The sequence below is a fragment of the Chelonoidis abingdonii genome, chromosome 2 (genome assembly GCF_003597395.2).
Source record: "Chelonoidis abingdonii isolate Lonesome George chromosome 2, CheloAbing_2.0, whole genome shotgun sequence".
NCBI lineage: Eukaryota > Metazoa > Chordata > Testudines > Testudinidae > Chelonoidis > Chelonoidis abingdonii.
Window position 1 is genome coordinate 156,578,963 of NC_133770.1, and position 22,756 is coordinate 156,601,718.

General features: G+C 44.3%; 1 protein-coding gene across 1 annotated transcript in view; it reads right to left on the reverse strand.

The window, feature by feature from the left end:
- Positions 1–7,727: 7,727 nt before the first annotated feature.
- The window catches only part of CDS2 (CDP-diacylglycerol synthase 2), a 47,724-nt gene continuing 32,695 nt past the window's right edge, over positions 7,728–22,756 (reverse strand). Inside the window, exons 6-13 of the mRNA XM_032786680.2 lie at positions 21,073–21,131; positions 20,200–20,282; positions 19,193–19,280; positions 17,438–17,506; positions 15,908–16,060; positions 14,835–14,954; positions 14,148–14,251; positions 7,728–13,541 (exon numbers count right to left, since the gene is read on the reverse strand). Of these exons, the coding sequence (XP_032642571.1) occupies positions 13,412–13,541; positions 14,148–14,251; positions 14,835–14,954; positions 15,908–16,060; positions 17,438–17,506; positions 19,193–19,280; positions 20,200–20,282; positions 21,073–21,131 (806 nt within the window). The 3' untranslated portion in view covers positions 7,728–13,411. The remainder of the gene's footprint in view (positions 13,542–14,147; positions 14,252–14,834; positions 14,955–15,907; positions 16,061–17,437; positions 17,507–19,192; positions 19,281–20,199; positions 20,283–21,072; positions 21,132–22,756) is intronic.

Consider the following 22,756-nt stretch of genomic DNA (forward strand, 5'->3'; position numbering starts at 1 on the left):
TACACGTGAAAGACTATCGGGAATAAGGTAAAATGTGAATTTAAAGTGGATTAACTATTTCTGATTAATGCCATGTGTGGACACACTGTTTGGAAATGGATTAGGATAACTCTGAAAGCAGATTAAGATAATTCAGAATAGAAAGTGGATTAAGATAATCTGGATTAAGAGCATCCATATATGGAGTTAATCACTCAGTCAGGAATAGCAATTGTAGAATAACAACTCCCTATAAACCTTACAGGCAACCCTCTAAGGCTCACAGGTGGCTCCATCTGAACTCTGTGTGGGGATGTAACTGATAATGTAGAGGTGAAAGCTCCATAGCTTATTACTCATGAGCAACCCGTCCAGCCGCCACTTCCCCTCTAAGGGATCTTTATTGTTCACCAAAATAACAAAGCCAGATAAACATAGGCTACTGCAGTGTTTTTATTCTTAAGACTATGTTTCCTGTCATTTAAATGCACGCTGCATGTATAGTTAAGGTTAAATTAAAAAATAAACGTATTTCTATACAGGCCAAGCACTTTTCGATGGCCAAGCCATATATGGCCCAGGATCCTGTAGCCAGAGAGACAAGTCAAGTATTCCCCAGTCTCAAATATTCCATTGTGAAAAACACTAATACATGACATGAGACAATTATGGAAAGTACAGTCACCACATTAGCTTCGCCCCCATTTCTGAGCCTGAACTTCATTAACCCTGGAGTCTTGGTCAAACGCCAGCTTTGCATGCAGGCTACGTAATTTCCCCCTCGGGTTGCAAATGGATATGATAACGTCCTGTCCTGCTTTGCACTGTTCTCACTTCCCACGGCCCATTCCAGAGGCAACCGCATGTCAGTGGGGAGTGAAGTAAGCCCTTGCTGTAGTTTGGCGCTTTGATTTCAGTTTGCAAAGCATGTTGGGAGAAAGGGGACTAGTCTGAATTAACTCAGGATAAGTTGGTCCACACATGGAGTTAATCAGGAATAGTTAAGCCACATCAGTGCCATTGCACACACAGGGACTAGAACAGCAGGTTATCCAACAAGTTTTATTCTGAAGATCTGACACAACTGTGGGCTAGGGTCTGCTTCTTTTGTGGCTACCAGGGCAATAGAATCTACTATCCTTTTTGGACATTTATATAAATCTCAATGGAAAGGAAAGGCTCTCTGGATTTCATTTCAGACACCATTTTAATAGCTTTTTATTTTCAAGAGTTTCTTTCATCATGAAAAATGCATTTTGTTTCACAAGGCAGCATTTGGGCTTTTGCGTCATCTGGTTGTGTGAACAGGATGTCACAGTGAACATTTCTTTCATTAAAAGAAAGGAAATTGAAAGAAAATTCAAACAAGAAAACTAGCCCAGGGTTTTTTGCAGATTCTAAGTGCTTGTTACAGCTTAATATGATTCAGCACTACAATTGCAAACGAACATTTCACTGAGGAAAATGTGAAAATATCAACTCATAGGGCGTTTAAGGCCTTATGATATTACTGCTTGTTGGGCAGTATGTATGAAATACTCCTGAGGATTTGTTTGAGATTTTACAGAGTTTAGTAAGAAATGAGTTCCTTTCTATAGAACTATTTAACCCACCCCATGGCAATCAATAATGACTTCTATCTTGACTATGGAATTCTATAGACTGGTTTGAACATTGAAGAGTAGACCTCATTCTGTATGGCATTTTAGAGGGCTGTTTTACAAAAAGCATGCAGCAGGGGTGTGTTTCTCTGAAAGAGAATCAAGCTCACTGATGAGGTAATAGTCATAGACTATCAGGGTTGGAAGGGACTTCAGGGGGTCATCTACTCCAACCTGTGGCTCAAAGCGGGACTAAGCTCTAGCCAGATTTTTACCCCAGTTCCCTAAATGGCCTCCTCAAGGATTGAGCTCACAACCCTGGATTTAGCAGGCCAATGCTCAAATCACTGAGCTATCCCTCCCCCTGAGTCAAGCCCCTTGGGATGTAATCCCATCTATGAGAGAGACTACACAAATGATTGTTATTTAGTTCAAGGGTAGAGGCCTGTATTTTTCCAAGGAGAAGGTCCAGCATTCTAGTCCCTGTGTGTCCAACAGCACTGACCATAGTGGATTGTATAGTCCACTAAAACATGTCACTGAGTTTGTCAAGCAGGTTATCCAACAAGGTTTATTCTGAAGCTGTAACACAACTGTGGGCTAGGGTCTGCTTCCTTGATGGCTACCAGGCCAACAGATGAACATTTGAGACACCTGAGCTGCAGAAAATTCTCCACTAAACATACCCGTAGCCATCTTGGTTTCAGCTCATTGCCGCAGAAGAATGGTGATGTGGCCCTGAGGTGACGGGCATGCATTAGAGGACATTGTTTTCACAAGGCTAAAAATTGAAGTCATCTTGAGCAATGTGTCTCATTTACAAGATGCTTATAAGAGCTAAGTGTAGGACTAGATAGGTGGTAGAGGGGCCACTGAGAATGCGCCAACAGCTGGTTGGTGACTTATTCAACTAGAGCACAGGGCTGGAAAGCACAAACTCTGTGTCATTGCTGCAAAAAATAAGGGGTTTCTCACACTGAACTAGCAAACTCAATAGGATGAATGGGGCAGTGGTTAGGGCGCTAATCTAAGACACTTGAGTTCAATTCCCTGCTCTAACATAGGCCAGGTCTACACTGCATACTTACTTTGGTATAACTCCGTCGCTCAAGGGTGTGAAAAATCCACCCACCAAGAGCCCTAGTTATAGCAATCTTAACCCCCCATGTAGACAGAGCTACGGTGGCAAGAGCACGTCTCCTGCCGGCACAGCTACCATGTCTCGCGGAGGTGGAGTAACTAAGCTGATAGGAGTGTTCTCCCCTGTCGGCTTAAGGCGTCTTCATCAAAGTGGTGCAGCATTTGTAGTGTAGCCCAGACCTGACTGTAGCCTGCCTGTGTGATTCCAGGGAAGTCAGTTAGCCTCGCTGTACTTCAGGCCCCCATCTGTAAAATAGAGCTAATGGTGGGAGCCATATCAGGACCATAGACAGTCTATAAAAACATAGTGAAAACACAATAGTTAGTTTGTAGATAGCTGCGTCCACCATCGAGCCCCTACATGGGGTTTAACCTCCCCTAACTATATTGTGGTGAAAATGACAGTGCTGTGTCTCCATTAGAATTCTTTTCTAGTGTTCTTTTCCTTCAACCATGAAACAAGCGCCAGAGGTCTAGGTTGTAATCCCAACGCCAAACTGTGGACGTATTTTGGGAGAAGAATGGGTGGGGGAGGGTTTCCCCTCCCAAACTCAGGCAGGCATGGAATTTGCCCCCCATGCACGGGCCCGTTGGCCTGTTTGGAGCCACCCCTCCTCCCCTCCCCAAATATAGAAGTCATACCACACCTATGCTCCTAATACCACCTGCCCTCAAACATGCCAGAGCCTCACCTGGTGCAACTCAACAGGGTGGCATTGAACACTAGGAAGCTCTGCTGATTTATACCGGCTGAGAGCTGGCCTTTCCGATAACATGTCCACCATCACTGACTCATAGTGGGGCACCCGTGTACCCACTTCCTGGCTGGTAGAAGGCTTCATTAGCACTACCCCTTGAAGATGAAAAGCTCCCTGTACAAATTAGGGTAACTAGACCAGTACACAGACATTAACTTGCCCTGGAGGGATTGGGAAGCAAGCTAATAAAGGAAGTGCTGCTGTTCTCTAAAGATGTATTTAGAGGAAGGGAAAAAGTCCCTTAGACAGTGTTATGATTCAATTGGGGGTGGGGAGAATTAAACGAGGATTCAATAGACCTAGGTTCAATTCCCTACTCTGCTACAAATTTCCTGTGTCACCCTGGGCACAGCCCTTAAGTCTCTCAGTGTCTATTTCCACATTGGTAGAAAAGGGATCACAGCACTGCCCTACCTCCCAGGAGTTGTAGTTCATCTCCCAGGGTGAGGTTAAATACATGACCTGGGTTCTAAAGGTATTTTACATAGAATGACTTCAGCCATTGTAAATGAAGGCCCATGTATAAGTTAGCTTGGTGGTGAATTAGCCTCTCCTCTAGTAAGTCAGCATAATTGCATAGCTGCACTGTGCGAGCGATACAGTTCCTTATGCCATGTGCAGCCAAACATCATCATTCAGAAATGTAGCGGGTTTTTAATTTAAATTTCAGCGTTAATGAAATGCAATCACTTCAGAGAACTGATGAATACTGTATTGCACAATGCAGCCATTTTTAGCAGGAGCCAATGTCTCTTACTAGTGGAACAGCTGCAACAGAAGCTCGAGTCCAATTTTTGTTTCTCATACATCTTGCACCATCGCCCTTGTGAAAGCAGAAGAAATAGTCACTTATGTCACTGTGCAAAGGGAGGGGAATCTGTTGTGATTTGAACACACAACCCAAATGTTAGCACATTAGGAAGGTGCTTAGAGACTATGGGGACAGGCAGCAGCACAGAATCCTGAAACAGGCCAGTCTAGTTTAATGGGGCAAGTGGAATGGCATGTGAACAGCATAAATGGGGGGTGGGGGAGGAGGGAAGCAAATTGCATTTCTCAAAGTAACACAAGTTAGGATTTATACAACCACCCTCTAGGTCTAGCTGGCCAGCCTAAAACACAGCATTACCATAGTAGCTTAGCTGTGCTCTTCCACACAGCCTGAGGTACTTTATGAAGGTAGGTTATCTCCATGTTACAGATGGGGGAAACTGAGGCACAGGGAGGGAAGTCACTTGTCCAGGGCACACAACAGGCCAGTGGCAGAGAGAGGCCTTGAACCCAAGTGTCTTAGCCCAGCCCTGTATCCCCGGCACCAAAACTGTCTCTGGGCCATTGTGAGCTCTGGGGTTTAAAAAGTTTAAATGGCGTCTCATGGTCAAAAAAATTCTGACTTGCCACACTTACACCAGTTGCAAGTGAGCACAACTGGCCTCGCTATACTGACAAACCAGTAGGGCTTGTTTACAGAAATTATTCTGGAATAAAGGTCCTGTAGGCTGTGCATTTGAAGAACTCTAGCTATTCTAGCCTAGCTCCCTATGTGAACATAGTCCAGCCACTCACATGGTACAGCTGTTCTGGCCGCTTTCCCCTGTAGCTAAACTGTCAGCTTCTGAGATGTGGCAGGACTTGTACAGAGCCTCTCTTTAATACGCAAAGGATTTCTTAAATGTGTTAACTGGTAGGTGGGTTAGCACTAACTTCTCTCAGCCGCAACAAAATGGGAAGTGATGCTGTCTTGTGAAATTAAACAAGATCACAACTCAGACTATGCATATTTATGTAGATAATATACTAGAAGTGCAGATGTTTACAGTCCCCACCTAAGACGCAACAGCTGCAGCTTACTCAAGGCGCTTCATTTTTGGTTTTATTTTAAAATTTCCCAAGCATCTCAGTTTATTACAAATGAAGAAAATTGGCGCACAAAAATTCCACAGTTTTCTGAATAAATAGCAGGATTAATATTGAAGGATGGGAGGATGAAAAAAAACAAGAGAAAAGTACATACAGAAAATAAAAGCTGTTTAATGCTGTGGTTTATTTCATGAATGTACATTAACAATATGTATACATGTGTGTCTGAGAACCACTGTTGTGGAAGACAGACAACCAGTGGTCTGGGGGGCCCATGAACAGGTTTCAGGGAGGTCAGCCAAAATAAACCAGAGAGGGGCCCGGCCTTAGACTTGCTAGGGCTCAGGCCAGAAAGCCAAAGGCTAAGCCCCCCCATCCAGACGTGAAGCTGAAGCCCAAGCAACTTAGCTTCGGGCGGCCCCTATGACCTGGGGTCCAGGACAACTGCATTGTATGCTACCGCTCTAATGCCAGCGGCTTTTAATCCACTGGATATGCAGCAAAACAGTTGTGGCAGCACAGGCTGGCCATGGAATTTTTATAGCATGTTCTGGAGGCCTCCAGAAGAAAAAGGTTGAGGACTCCTGTTCCAGTATAGTGTGTTACTTTACCAGATATTTACACATACTTCTCCATAAACATCTAAGTAATTGTATTTCTTTTCCCACCATAATCACTATTTTCGTGTACATGAATGGTGCAAAAAAGTCAGGTGAAAACTGGTTTAAAAAAAAATTTTTTTGTAAAAAACCTGGGAATTTTTTTGGTAAAAATGGACAATAAAAAGCCTTATGCTTCCTGCACAGTGCAGGAGTCCGCAAACCCTGTCTGCCACATCCTGGGTCCAGGGAGTCTACTCCACACTCAGCAAGAGGTGCGTCATGCAACAGCCTGTGGACAGGCTGTTACACAGATTCACCAGCTACTGCCTGTTATGGAGCAGAGCTGCTGCACCATCAGAACTACAGGAAAAGGTCGGGGGGAGGGAAGGGGCGGAATGGGTTTGCTTTCAGGGAGGATGGCTGGTTGTGTGATTAAGATGCTGGCTCTCAGGAGATCGGAGTTGTTTCCAGCTCTGTGACAATATCTGTGCTTTAGTTCCTCCTGTATAAAGTCTGTGTGTTTGGGGGGTGGGGGGAGATTATTTCTGTTTAGCTGTCTACTCTAGATACAGTGTAAGGCCCTGATCCTGAAAGGTATTTAGGCTCCTAACTTCCACAGATTTCGATGAGAGTTAAGCAACTTTGAAAATCTGAGCCTAAGATCTCTGGGCAGGGACTGTCTGTTGGTCCCTCTGATTTTAGTCAGTGCCTCTGGCATACAACACAGAATTTAATCCCAGTCCCTACAGGTGCCCTCCAGTGCCAAGTCTGGCTACCCATGGTTGGCACAGATGGATAAAAGGCAAGAAAAGGATTTAGGCCCCTCTAATAATGTGCTTGAGGAAAGCCAACATCCCCAGTGGAAAGTGCTGGTTCTCTCCCTATGACAGCATTCGTGACACTGCCTTCTCTCCTTTTGCAGCTCCTGCTACTTCAGGGTGCTTTTTGGAGTGAGTTTGGAGGGGGTTGCATGGAATCCCTGCAAAGGTCTCGAGTTAAACAATGAGTCAATCTAGTCACCAATGAAAGCCACAGCGAGTGGGAAAATACAAGCCCTGGCAGGGACGTTAATGATAACCAAATTCTCTGCAACGTAAGAACAGCCATACAGGGTCAGACCAAAGGTCCATCTAGCTCAGGGGCCTGTCTTCCAATAGTGGCCAATGCCAGGTGCTCCAGAAGGAATGAACAGAACAGGGAATCATCAAGTGATCCATTCCCTGTCGCCCACTCCCAGCTTCTGACTGAAGTCAATGGCAGCTGTGACTGCTCAGTGCTTCTGGAAAAGAAAATCAATGTTAGGAGTTTGGGGCACAAACAAACCACCACACTGGATGAAACCCATGGTCCATCTAGTGCAGCATTTGTGGCTCTGGCAGCTGCCAATACAAGATGCTTCAGAGGCAGGTGGCAAGACCACCATGGCGGGCAGATGAGATATAATCTGCCCCCACATTAGGTCTCATATTGATCTCTAATAGTTGGGAGATCCTGATGTACGAGGCTTAATATTTCTTCCAAAAATGAGTTCAAATGCTGGATGTTTTTATCCACTTAAGTCTCTGATCACTGGGGACGAGAAGCTTGGATCCCTCTCATAAATAAAAATCACAGGAAACGGTTTGAAAGGGATAGGATCTTAGTTACCAGCACAAAGCAGAGGTTACCCCGCCCCTCCAAGCATTAGCTATTATTTTTTTCCTTGACTGCTACAATACACCAGTGCCATTTAAGACACCATTAAAGAGAGTTCCCTCCTCTGCCAGTGTTAATAACTTTGCCACAGCTAATGGAACTTACGTATTTATTTAACAGTAACATACAGTATATAAATAGGGTAAATACTAAAATATACAATATATCACATTCTGACATCCAATCAAATAAAGGCAAGTCTACAGGTATTGCTTAAAACATTGATCAAAAACAATGCACAGAGAAGTAAGCAGATGGAAGAGGATACAGCAGAGCTGGGGAACAGTAACTCAGGGGGAAATTACCTTGGTACAAAAATGTAACTCTGGGGTTGGCTACAGGTGTCGGATGACACATGACGACAGATGACATGCTGCCTCCAATTTTAAAATGGTTGTCTCCCCCACCAAGTCTTGACGATCACCATGGATGGTTTTTGGATGGTTACATCTATTTTCCAAGTGTACAGAACTAGCAGGAAAAAGATTTTTGCAGGAAGATGGAGAGTTCTCCCCTCTTTGCAGACAGTGACTGCCTTGGCATTCGTGCTCGTGGGAGTCCAATGCATGCAGCAAACTAGGAGACCTGCCCTGGTCCATGTGAAATCAACAATTCCCAAAAGGCCTCTGCAATGTACTTACGGGTGCTTCAGGTTTCTGTGGTGCTGCAGGATTCCCCACTGAAGTCAATGGCAAAAATCCTGCTTTCAATCAAAGGGGAGCTAGATTCTGCAGCTGATACTCACTCTGAGTAATGCTAATTAAGTCCAGGGGAGTGCACACTGGAAAGATATGACTGTGGAGTAAGCCTAGCAGAACTTGGGTGGTAATGAGGCTCTATGCTGTGCATTCTGGGCCACTCCTGGTCTTCTATTCAAGCTGTGTCTAATCCACAGTGTAACTTGGGCTACAACTGGGGTTGGAGAAGCCAGTTTCCAGTTGGAAACGCCAGCTAAACTGCTCCAAGCTTCCAAAGTGATTGGCAACCAGCGTGTGACTGCTTAGAACCAAAGTCAGCCTACCTGTAGGCATTTGCCCCAGTCAGTGTTCAGGCATTTTAAACACTGCTAATATTTACCAAACTTGCTCTATTTTATTTCAGGCCTTTAACGGGAAAGCTATTACGCTCTACCCTCGGTACATGAAGAACCTTCAACAGCTCCCTACTGCTTTCCTATACTATTCTGCACTTCCTAGGCAAGGGGAGAAACCACCATCTGTATGGCATTGAAGTTCAGCGTTCAGCCAATCAAATCTCCTGACTACAAACTGAAATTCCAGCTCCCTGGCTCTATTCTGATAAGCCAACACATGCCATAATCAACTATTCCCTCACTTGAGAGCTAGGGCTTTAACATAAAAGAGCAATATCTGCTCACATTTCAGATTAGAGGAGAACCCAATGCATACAGGCAGTAATAGAATTCTATCCCACTATTCAAGGAGTGAGGTTTGCTAATTATGAAGTCTCTGAATGGAAAGATAGATAGTACTAACAAAAGACAGCATAACCAAACTAAGTATCCTTGCCATAGGCACTACCCATGGCAAAAAGGAGCTGGGCACACAGGGCATTTATTGGGGATTTAATGGATTTAAGCAAAAAAGTGACAACTGGCTACTATGCTCATCAAAACTAATACCTGAAGACATTTGATTCTAGCTGCTGTGCTCATTCACGGCTTGCTTATATTTTCATTTAGCTCAAAAAATAAAGGAATTTTTAAAAGGATGTGCAATTGAACTTGGCCAACTCATCAATATGCATTCAGAAGAACTAGTCATCCCTTGTTACCAGCCCATTTCAGCTAGTACTCCCCAGCAACTGCCTTCATTGTCACCTCCACTCACCATCACTGACCACATAGCATCCTCTAACCTTCGGGTCTCCTAGCGGCTTGTACTCAGCTGTGTTACCTACCTACTGTCATCTATGGAGACACCTCTCTCCAAGCACAGGATTTTAGGCCCCTGGCTCTGCATGTGGGTGCAATGGGTCTCCCTGTTCAACCAGTTGCAGGATCAGGACCTGTCTCAGACATTCCCTCTCACTTATTAGAGCATTCTAAAAATCCTTTTAAATGGCTTTCGGCCATTTCATTGACCTTGCTAGCAGGTAGTCTCAGAACCAGCCAATTTGTAGAGCTCTAAACAAGACAGCAAGGAAGCTCTACCCTTTAACAGCTTTGGGTTAAATCCGAGACCCAGAATGAGAAACATTACTTTCCTCTTAGCTCAGACAACCACAGAGCTGTTGACTTTGTTCCTCAACCACTTGTTCCGACACACCAGGGACTTTGCTTTTGCAGTTTGTCTCCTCGTAGAGCAAGCCCAGAGAGCCTTCCCTTTAACCTAACAGTGCTCACAAAGCAGCTACCACAACATGCAGATAACCCGCAGGGGCTCTTGGTTTCGTGCATTTCAGCTATATGGAAAAGTTCTGGTGAGCACCTTTATGGAAACCTTACCAAGGCAGCTCTGTTGTTAGCAGTGCGTTTCGTGAGCGCTAGCTACACAAAGTCACTAAATCTAAGGCCTCACAAGAGCTATGCTAGGACCAAGTTTAAAAAATATTTCAGGGAAGGACCTAATAGGGCTTTTAATAAACCAATGGATACATGCAATGAAGACAGGCTGCACCACAGAGCTATGCAAAAGAGAGGAGGATTCTATCCTTCTGGTATGTAACTTTCTGTACAGCATACTCAAGGTGTTATCCTATAGTCCCTTGGATGGGAAACCAGTGTAATTATTGTACGCGTCCAAGAAGCCATGCAACTGAGTAAGAGCAGCCAAACACAGGAAACTAACAAGTAACAGCACTCATGAGTGCCTTTACATATAGACTTAATTTATCAGGATTCCTGACAGGTTTGAAGGTTCGTTTTACCTCACTTCAAGGTTGAGGAAGGGGCAGAAGCAGAGGAAACGTATGAACCCAAGTTTGAAAAACTGTACTCAACCTAGTTCAAAAAGCTTTTAATTAGATATGTGGATGGCTATTCCTATCTCCTACGAGTATGCAGACACTCAAGAACCCACGATGCCCTCCAGTGTTCACAATCAGCATTAAAAAAGCCCAACATGAAGAAAACCCAAATCCTATAGTTTAAAATCATAAGCTTCCTCAAAAAAAAAAAAAAAAAAGTACGCCTAATTGTAAAAAAAAAGTATGAAGGGGGAGGACCAAATTCTCACATCAAAACAGGTGACAGTGTTCTATTTCTGTAGATCAATACACTGTAATCACATTTATTAGACAGTACTGTAGGTCCACTTGATAACTTGTTCATGAACATCTGCTCAAACACAGTTTAGTATGCTGGAATTCTGGCAGATATTGGTATCAGACAAGAAGTATCCAAAATAGCAGCAACTTTTGTTTTGCCAGGTGATAAAACCCCCCAAAGAGACCTAAGGGAGAAAAGGTTTAAAAATAATCTCCTAAATTGCCTTTGAAACCAAAATTAAGGGCCTGAATTTAATGCCTTTAAGTCAAAGTCATGACTCTGATGGATTTCAGTAGACACAACGCTGGCTCTAAGCCTACAGTTCAGGAAATCACATGCTTAAAAATTAAGCAAAAAATGCTTCAAAGCTACCTTGAATTGAGACCACAGAAACAGAGCCAAGTCCTGCAATTTGCTGAGCACTCTCAGTAGGAGCTGAGGGTGTCTTGCATGGTGCAGAATCAGACCCTTTTATTGCATCTCATCTGGGCTCTGCCTTAATATCCTCTCAGCACCATTTTGCTTTTGATCGAATATTTGTTTGTGTAGCACCGCAGATGTGAATCTCTGCCCTCCGGAACTGCAATACAGGGAGAAGAGGAAGTGGCTGCTATGAAGATAAAAATACACCAGAGGTATGTGGAAGCAGTGGTGGCATTAGCCTATGGAGTAAAGCATACAGAATGATCTCAGGTACTTTATTTTCAGTTGCTAGGTTAACTAGCTTCAAATACAGATCTGCATTGAAGACTTAGGACAGTGACTTGATTTCAAGACACCAACAACGGCATATCCGTATTATCTTTCCCTGTCAATTGTTCCTCAGGTTCAACAAATATGTAAAACGTTTTTCTCATCACACCCTGGCTCACAAACAAACTATGGAGAGAAGTCACAGTAAAATAGAGTTCCCTGATCCATGACAACGTTAGCACAACCCACAACTAAAATGAACTTTTGTGCAGTTAGATCACAAGATATCATTCTGAATCCTGGAAACCTCTGAAGTCAGTTTGATGGCATTTCCATTTATTTGTTTTTATTTTAAAAAAAGGATGGTATGTTTGAAGTCAAGAAACAGAGGGAAATACCTTGAAAACAATTACATGTTTCCAAACGTTAAGTGCAACATACATAAAACAAGACAGTCAGTGACGGAGAAAGGAGAGACGCCCGGAAAGCTGACCAAACCCAGACTGAAACGCAAACCAGACTATGGTAAACTCAGCAGCATGATGTCTAGAACTCAAGTAATACATCATTGGCAGACATGATCCCTGAAAGGAAAAAAACAAAAACCCAAACGACCCTCCCTACACCAGAAAATAAAAAACCCCAACAGCAGAACCAGCTGGGTACTATGCCCTCTGAACTTCCAAATGGGAAAATCAAGTTCTGTGAGTGACAGCTCTCCAAACAGCTAAAATATCAGCGTGTGATGTTTACTACTCTCGAGAGAAGTTTTCATGCTTCAATGTTTAAAAAAATATATTATATATGTTATGCTCTGGGTGGAAAAAAAGCCATGAAAAGGTGAACGAATATTTTTTTAAAAGCTTGTTCTTAGTCAGTACGACTTCTTAAATAAAACTGGAATGCTTTTTAAAATAAGTTATTTGATGCAACTTTGATGTAACTTGAACCTCTCACATTCCCTTCTGTATTCATGTCCCTGCTGTAAAGGTTAATTGGGTCTATTTTTGTTTAAATGGCACAGTAAAAATGTGAGTTTAAAAATCGACTTTGTTAAATATTTGCTGGAGTGGGGAAAACGTGGGAGGTACTACAAAGACGGCAAGTCGAAGTATATGCATGGGTCTTCTTGTGTGGATCTTATGTAACAGATTATGGCAAACATTTCTTTCAGATTTGTTGAGCTTTCTGTTCTCTACCTGCAATAAGTTCTATGCACACCCAGGCTATGGTTATACCAGGGAAATGAAGACTCAAATTCATCAGTGCAGCTACCAGCAGTGGATAATTACAGGTCCCCGATTTCCCTAGCCTATACATAGGGATACACAAGGTTGCAAAAAAGAACCACCAGTGTCCTCTCTATTCCACTGCCAGTTGCATGACTTCCCATTTTCTTAGTATAGACACAGTCTGGCAGGGTTAGAGGATACTGACGTAAAAGTGCCTGTGTCTCATCTTCACTAAAGCTTACACTCCTGGAGCTGCACCTGGGCAGAAAAACGCATGCACATATCCCAGTGTCGATACATCCCCTAGGAGTAGTGAAGTCAAGCTCTTCCCATACACACTGAAGACAAAGAGTTGCCACGCAGATCCGAGAGGACATCTTCGCCCTACAGTCCCTTCAGTTCTTGATTCCTTTCCATCTAGAAGCTCCACTTTGCTTATTTTAACCAAAGCCATATAAATACATATTATAAAAAAACCCAGAGCCCCACAGATGCAAACATTTACAAGGAAAGGAAAAAACAACGGTGAAACAAGGCCTTGTTATTGTCTTAAGTCAGGTGAGCTGGGATTTCCTTGGGGGACTTGCCCTCTTTTTCAGTCTTGTTCCAACTGCCTGGATGTCTATGCGTCCTCAGAACTGGCCAACATACCCTTATCAACAAGGTGCGCCTTTAACGTGTTGAAGATGTGGACCTGCTGGTCTGGCCGTAGAGCTAAAAGCTGCTGGATCAGTTTGCTTGGGTTAGGACCCCTGCAACAAACCAAAGAAAGAACTGTTTGCAATGAATCCTAACGCCAGGAAATGGTCATCTGGGGCTCAGATGCAGCAAAGCACGTGCCTAACTTCAAGCATCCTTAAACAGCATCCCCAAGCCTCATTCCCCCGCCTCCATTTTACAGGTGAGGAAAGAGAGAGACAAGGAAGTGAAATGTAAAATAGTCTTTAATTTCTAATCAATGGAAGAAATTATTCTCCTCCTCCATTAGAAGGTCCCCATAAATCCAAAAATCTACATAAATTCAAATAAAACAACAAAATGTCCCTCCAGACCAGTGGTTTTCCTTTCCATTCAGTTATAAAGCTATCTGCCAAGGCCCAAACTAATGGGAAAGAGTTATTCCTTAGTATATGCTCTGGTGAGCCCAAAAGGAGAAGGGAAGCAGGAATCAGTGGACAGGAGACAGGACTGGAGTTTAGGAAACACGGATGCTATTCCTGCCTGCCGTGTGACCTTGGGCGAGACAATCTCCCAGTCTTTTTCCCCTCCTGTCCCGTGTCTTGTGTATTTAGATTTTAAGGTCTTCAGAGCCGCTCAGTTGTGGCCACTAAGTGCAGCCATGAAGCAATAAATAATACCTGATGAAACTTGCAATGTACACGTTGACAAAGGTAGCCATCAGGTATTGACAGTCAAAGCGATCCATGATCCCGCCATGCCCTGGGATTGTGTTGGCGAAGTCCTGTGCAATCACAAAAGTTTCACTGAGCTATGCCTAAAACCTGTTATCCACATTTACTGCATACATGTAGCGTGAACGCACTGTGTGACACTGCATTCTCGCAGAACATCTGCCGATAGCACTAAATGCAGCCAGACTAAGGACGCTATTCATCTCCCCTCCCCAAAATTACTTTTTCACCCAGTAACATTTCTTCCAAACAAGCATCAATGCAACATCAGGACTGAGGAGCAGGGAATTCCAAAGAGGGGTTAAAGTTTTATCATCTAAAACCTTGCCCCATTGAGCAACCTGTATTTTATCGTATAAAAAGGGTTTTATTTATATAAAGGACCCTATACATGTGCAATGTGTTGGAGAAAGCTTCAGCTTGTGGAATTTCCTGATCTGCAGGTACTCAGTTTCTCAGCCTCAATGCTGCATCAATGCTAATTTCAGCATTTCACTGACAGAAGCCTCCTCCAAGACCACCATCCTCTGACCTGGGGCATTGTTTACGGTGGTGACAAACAAACGTGCTACCTTCAGATGCACTGGCTGTCTGATAGCTGACTTTGGCAGAAGGGAGCTACCCATACACTACCTTGATTTTGAAGGCTCTCTTAAACCCACTAGCAAAGAATCCTCCAAAGGGCCCGATGAGGGAAGCAAAGGTGGAGAGGGCGATGCTGTGGATCTGGAAAGGATACATCCGGACTGTTTTCTGCAAGCAAGGAGGGTCAAAGTGGGAGAAGGATCAGAGAAAGCCATTGTGCTCCATTGAAATCTATCCTAACCCTGCCTTACTGGAGTCCAAGGTCAAGTTTTTCAAGCAACTAGTGACTTTGGAAAGCCAACCTGAGGTGCCAAGTTTTCAGAAAATGCTGTTCATCTGCCCTCAAACTCAGGCCCCTTCAAGGCACTTAAAGTTGGGCACTTGAAGTCTGTAGTTGCTTTTAGATATCTTGACCAAGGTGTTGATCATCTCTATTTAAACCCAAATCTGCAAAGACAAATTTCATACGCAGACTGTATCACAATTCACCCCTGCTTGACATCAGAGCCAAGCCAGGGATATATCTGGCCCATTTTGTCACTGTTTCCTTGCATTGCCCCGTCTATCTGTATCCATCTGTTGTCTCTTGTCTCACACTTAGGTTGTAAGCAGCCTGGGCATGGATTGCATTTGTTCTGTGGATATACAGTGCCTAGCACTGTGGGGTCCTGTTCTACGATTGCAGTGCCTAGGTACTCCTGTAATCGTCTATTTTGCTAGATCACTTCATTTGCATGCAGACCCTTTCTTGCTTCATAGAAAGCTGAGCTGGAAGAGACCTTTCTTGCCCACCTCACCATCTCTATCAGGGTAAGATTGTTCCCTACAGCATGTGCTCCTGGGCTCTGTCCAATTTAGTCTTAAATAACTTAAGAGATCTGGCTTCCACCACTTCCCGTGGGAGATTATTCCATGGTTTAACCAGTCTCACTATTAGGAAAACATCTCCGAATATAAAGTTTGCCTGGGTCAGTTTCATGCAGTTACCCCTTGCTGCATTAGTTTGTAGAACCTTAAACTAATCCCGTCCTTCCTGGGCATTTCCAGCCCAGTTAGTGTATCCTGTTTTAAAGACTATTGCCAAGCTATCCATCATTGAGAATGCACATGCAGAGTCCTACCCAGTGAATGACAGACTGAATCACCAGAGGGATGTTATACTCTTGTAGCTGGAACAGCTCAGATGGCTCACAATCCACAGTGAAGCTGTTGGAGTCGTTATTGAATTCCACAGGACACGTGAAGCACCGGTATCCAGACATCAAGTACGACAGCTTGGTTGTGGGAAGCAGAAAAGGCAAGTCAAGAGAAACTAAGGATACAGGCAACATAAAATTCACACCTTGGCTTGGTTGGTTATTGGGAGGGTGGCGGTTAGGCTGTGGAACTCCCTCCCCAGCTCTGGTCATTTCTCCCTACACACTCAGCTACTGAAACGGTTTTTCCTATGGCTTCTCTTGGCACCATATTTATTGCCGTCCCTCCTTCTCATCCTTGATTGCTCCATTCCTAAGGATCCTTGTTTTTCTCCTTCCCCTCCACTTCTGAATGTTATTTTTCCCCCCTAAATGTCCTTCAATCTGTTTTTATGTTGCAACATATTAATACTGCAATGCACCAATAGTAGAAAATACAGATCTGGGCATGCATCCCCCTCATCAGATGGCTCTGATACAAGCTTTACCCATTCTCCTGAACACTGGAAGGAGGAATGACACCCTCTAAGAGAGAGCTGAGATTCAGGGCTGTGAGTCAGCCACATCCTTAGTTCATTAAGCTTACTCTCTTGCAAAGCCATTAAGTTGTCTAGAGGCATGGTAAGCGACTTCTTTTCATATATATCAGCTCAGAAGGCAGCAATCAGAGTAACTGCATGACCAAGACAAGGCAGCTCCATCCAGCCAACTTGCATTAATGAAATCCTTCCTTAACAGATCACAACAGCCTGACAAATTAGGACAGTCCTTGAACTTTTCTGTCTTCATCTGAATTACCCAGCTCTCTCTGGACTTCAGACAACTGCACAGATATATTAAATGTGGCTTTATGCCCTCTCCCCACCCCCAAAAAGTTCCCCGGGGAATAACGTTCTGACAGCAGAGCGCTGAGCTCCCCACACAACCTTGAGGCAGATACTACAGAAGTGTAGCCGAGCAATCACTTCAGAGGATCTCAAAATGCTTTGCCAACATGACAGCACCCACTGAAATGTTGCAACCTCCCAGCATGCACGGTGGTAGTAGGCAAGAGGAAAAGTCTAAGCCTGGGACACGAGGGCCAAAACACTGTTGTTACAAAGAGCACCATGGCAAATCACTAGTGTCCAAGCAGAGCTGACTGCGTCCTCTGCCACCCTGGCCTCTATCTGTACAGCTCATGTGGCACTGGGAAATCCCAAGGAGTCTGGATGCTATAGGTCTGAGAATATCAAGGGTCACTTGAAAGGAAGCCATTTCTCAGCAGTGGGTTTGAGTCATCCTCACTGGAAGGCACAGCAAGCCAGTTTTAAGCCTGCTGTAAAACTTCAGACGACAACTTGGGTGGAAGAGAGCACAAAGCTTTCGTGTCTTCCTTAGCCGTGGCAGACAGACTGCACTGGCATGTCTTACTATGGAGAGAAAGCCAATTAAATGCCATGGTGGGCTACCTACCAGCAGTCCAAACAGAACAGTGGCAAAGAACCCACCAATAAAACCCTCCCAGGTCTTCTTTGGGGAAAGCTGCAGATACAAGAAAGAGAACATATTAAAAAATACCCTCAAGGCACTCCCCAAATAGCTCTGCAAAGCCAATATCCACCTCCCAAAGAAGTTAAATAGCAATCAATAACCCCAGCTTATGAGTTCTAACTGGGTAAAGGTCAATACATGCTGATAGTGGGACAGATCCTCTCACTGGGTCTGACCCTAACTCGCCCATTGGGGGATACCCCTGACAAGGCCACATTCCCAGAGGAAGGGGAAGCAGGCACAGCACCCTGCCTTGCAGCCCCCAGAACAGTGGCCAGAATACACTCAATCTGACTATTTTAAAGCATTTAATATAATCTTAGCAAGGTATCTATCTGAAACGTTACAACTTCGGGTTATTGGTCAAACACAGAAACACACCTTCATTTCAGCTATTAAATAAATAAAAGGCCCATAAAGGGAGTGTTTATTGGTTGCTGGGATACTCAATCCACTTCATTAACAGCATCCCTGAAAAAGGTTAGCTTTCAGTGGTCCCCAACCTTTTTCATCTGGCATGCCACGGAGGACCATGGCGGCGGACGAGCATCCGCTGAAATGCCGCCGACAAGCGGCAACATCAGTAGGCGTCACCGCCAAAATACCACCGACAAACAGCGTCATCCAGAGGCGCCGCCGCCGATGCTGCTTGTCGGTGGCATTTTGGCAGATGCTCGTCCACCGGCCAGTATGCAGGTACACTTAGACACCCCGGCGGGTGCCATAGTACCCACTGGCACCGCGTTGGGGACCCCTGGCTTAAGCGTTTTATGGTTTAGCCCAGGGGTAGGCAACCTATGGCACGCGTGCCGAAGGTAGCACGTGAGCTGATTTTCAGTGACACTCACACTGCCCAGGTCCTGGCCACCGGTCGGGGGGGCTCTGCAGTTTAATTTAATTTTAAATGAAGCTTCTTAAACATTTTAAAACCTTATTTACTTTACATACAACAACAGTTTAGTTATATATTATAGACTAATAGAAAGAGACCTTCTAAAAACGTTAACATGTATTACTGGCATGCAAAACCTTAAATTAAGAGTGAATAAATGAAGGCTCGGCACACTACTTCTGAAAGGTTGCCGATCCCTGGTTTAGCCCATAAGGAAAAAAAACTAATATAGAGGAAGTTTTTCATTACAATACACTATTTGGTACCGTTAGTTTGACATCATTTAGTCTAGAATTGTTCTCACTGGCTTTTTCAAGTCAAATATTCAATAACTCCACCCTGCATACACTGCAATAAAGAAGAAGAAGTATTTCTTAACTACTTCCTCTGATATGTAGTCGGCAAGCGCACACTGCGCTGTACAATGCAAGGAAGAGTCCATGCTCCCAAAGAACTTCACCAGGTAACTAAACTAAACCTTTGTAGGAAACAGAGTGTTTTAACCATTAGCATGCAGAGCTTGGGATGGGGACAGAACTTAAGTAAGGGCCTGATCAGTAGACACTGGATCAGGATCTAAAGAGGTGCAATACAGCACAAATGATACACAAGCCCTGGCAAGTCTTCCTTCATATTCTTTCAGAGTGACTGACGGGTGCAAAGTTTTTAGGCTGGGATCCAAATGCAAAGGTGATGTTCACCACCCTGAACGATTCTCCAATCTTAGGTCAAAGGCTCCACAGCAACACAGAGCCTGAAGACAGGGCTTTGCACAGCAGACAAACCTTGATGAGCGGAGTGCGGCCAAAGAAAAACCCAAACATATAGGCCATGATGTCATTGCAGATCACACATGAAATTGGGACAATGAACCTAGAAGGAAGGAGAGAGAAGCCATTCATAACAAGGGCATAACTACAGGAGTCATTTGAAGCTTAACCGCAATATGTTACCCAAGTGGGCACTACCTGAACATGGGCAAGTCTGATATGGCTACACCATGTCAGACTGACAACTGCAAAAGCCCAGGAGTCATTAGTCCCAAGGCCCTTGCCAGCTATCAGATCAGTTCTATGAATTCCCTCTTGCTGTATTCTGCGCTTGCTCTAACGTGCAGTGGGCTGTTAAGCTGTCACCGCGACTAACCCCAGAAGTAGCTGCATTTCAGGGGTGAGCCAGGTGCTCTGCCGTTTGTAAAGCACTCGAGAACGGTTCAGACTGCACACTGCACAGCATGCTATAAGCACAGTATTATTGCTAATACAAGGAAGAAGGCGGTTAAAGATATTGGGCTGAATCCTCCATTCCACTAACCTCACTTGCTGGGCAGCAGCGGCAACAAACTGCCAAAGGGGACTGGTTATAAAGCAACTTTTCTACCCTCTTCCAACCACTCCCCCTTACTAACGCTTGGACCTGGCGGCTGCTTTAAGTTACACAGGCACGACTGGCTGGAGTGCATGCCCTCTGCACCCACTCCCTATGCAAGTTAGGGTGACAAAGGCAGCTACACTAGCTTTATGCCATCTGGGAGCCTTCTCAATGCCAGAGGAATACGCAGCTGCCCCTTTAGAATGGCTTTCTGGCTGTACTGACTGAGTAATGCAAAGCAATCTAAAAAGAGCCAAATAATGGGCCAGGCTTTCTTATGCAAAGCATGTTGTAGTCCCTTATAGAAGGCACATCCTAGCCTATGCTTGTTGGTTAAAAGTTTTAGTAAATAGCAAGAAGAAATCAGGAGCATATACTATGGAACACAAAGTGAAGTAACATGTAACAGGCATCAACTCACCAAATCATTCCTTCAAACAGGTTGTGAATGATGAGGTGCGACTGGGTAACAACAATTAGCAAAGTCACATGGGTCCAACCAAACTGGAAGAGAAAACAGCATGCAGCCCAACTTGCCTAGAGACATTTCTCGTAACAGCCTGCGGCAGAAACCAGACGCCAATGAATACTGTTTGGAGTGGGTCACGGCTGTGTGCATCTCAGGCACTCTGATCCCAGGCAGAAAGAGCATGATGTAAACACAGAGATGGCAGATAGTATCCATCCCTGCTTCGGAGTTGAGCAAAGCAACATCTCCATTACCGTTCAGAACCTGAGTGGGAGGATGTTTGACATTCCTGGACCAAGTGTTCTTGAGCCCACACCTATCCCACACATCTTAGTCTACTTTGACTCGAGTCCTGGAACATAAGAATCCCCAAATTGAGGATGGTCCATCTAGTCTGACATCCTGCATCCATCCAGAAGGAAACAAAAGCATCCCAATGAAGGACACAGGTAGCCAATCCGTGCAACACTATACTGTGGTGGGGCCAATCTAACTCCTGCAGGTGATTCCACCAACACCCTCCAGGCAAGAGGTTTGAATAACCTTCTACAATCACCTTAGCTTGCACAGCTGAAAGGGTTACTAAGAAATGCACTGCAAATGCAGACAATGGAATTCACATTTCTAAGGAAGGCAGTCCGTTCGAGAGCCAAATGCCAAATACTTCAAGCTGCCAGGAACAGCTTTTCCATTAAGCAGTATCACAACACCCAGGGGACACAGAAGCATTCACAGGCTTCTGTTCTTCTAAACCATATATGCAAACAGCCTCCGTCTCCCAAAGCTACTAGCTCTGGAGCAACTAAGCCATTTATTTCATCTTACCATGTAGAACTGAAGACGGTAATGCTTCTTCACCAGACTCAGGACAAACATGCAGAAGCCTTGTGGGAAGAGAAAAGAAAGAGAAGAGTAAGATCAGATAGTGCAGTAGTAGGAAATGCCTCTCAATTTTCCATTACATCTGCCGTATCACTGTAGCATGTCTTGATTGTTTCGGCTACAGAACAGAATCAGCAACATGAAGATGATGTGCACTGTGGATGCAAAACAGTTAATTAAAGAATGGATTTTTTTTTTTTTTTTAAAAAAAGACATATAGCCAATTAACCATGATCACCCCTATGCAGATTAGACTGTTTTCTGCCAACAGCCAATTATTTATTCTACCTCTGATCTTTCCGCGTAATATCAAATACAGAGTATTCTTCACTCACTTGTTTAATGGCACGGTATTCTTAATTAGCTGCTGCATCCACCCAGAGGTGGCTGCACTTACACAGTGATATTCTTTAAATACAGTTTGTTTGACAGTAAAGTTATGTGCTTTAGGGTCTCGGGATAACCCTCTTGAGCTCCTAACCTCCCTCTCCCAGTTTTTACCAGCCCCCCCACACCTCACAAATAATATCCACTGGCGATCTCATGTTGCTAGCGCTACTGGAAATCTGAGCACAGCTCTCAACAGCAAGTGCCACCCCATTTCTAGTTTGAAGCCCATCCTAGGGATTCATGGCTCACAGTGAGCTTGCTAGCTGAAAGAAAACACCTCCACTTAATCACCAGAAAGGAGGAGCTAAAAATAGCTCTTTGGTTTATCCTGAGTCTGCCTCTGCAGTTTACACTGACAGGGGAGTTACTCTAGGCTTGGAGCAGGGTTGCTGAATTTTCATGGCAATCCACCAGCAAAGGCAAGAAGTGCACTCGCCCTCTTTTTATCCAGAATGAAGAAGAAAAGGATCGTTTACTCACACATCAAAATATTAATGACCATGACAAGTAAAACTTTGCAAGGCTAGCACAGGAAAAAGAAAGGAGGAAATTACCATTACTCTGCCTAGTCACTGCCCAAAGAAAGTAGCATCAAAGAGGACTGTAGCTTCCCATCTGATGCAGAGGGCGTTTTGGTTTAGGCAGGCTTGGATCCAGTTCATAACAGACGTGTCTGAATCCCAAAAGAAATCATTACAACTGCCACTGAGACATAACTCAAAGCCAAGGATCGCTCCACCTGCCACAGATGCTTCACTTCTGGCTCATTTCAGGGCAGGGGTGAGTCACATTTGGCCTAGAGATGTGAAGGAAGCCTGGAATAAGGCTGCACATCACAGGTCTACAGAAGGAGGAATATTGCTCCAGGGCTGAGTCAGGCACCTTTCCCTACTAGCGCTGCATTCACGAAGTGTGCGCACGCCAGGACTGGAGACTAGGGGAGGCAAAATGAAAGGAGGAAAGGAAAGATAAAAAGCGAGTATCAAGTTCATTTAAACTGAGTCTCTGGAGAGAGTCAGTTACTTACACCAACATCCTACCTAAACCAGACACTGTTTGCTGGGATGGAAGGACAATCCTCAGCAAGGAAAGGAGGACGTATCTTTCCCCCAGCAAATCAGGCAAGAAAAAAAACTGAGGAAGCGACAACACTGCTGCTCACAAACCTAATTACTTCCTATTTTGTAGGTTGTCTTTCACGACAAGGCCATCTTAGATACACAATAACTGAGCACCT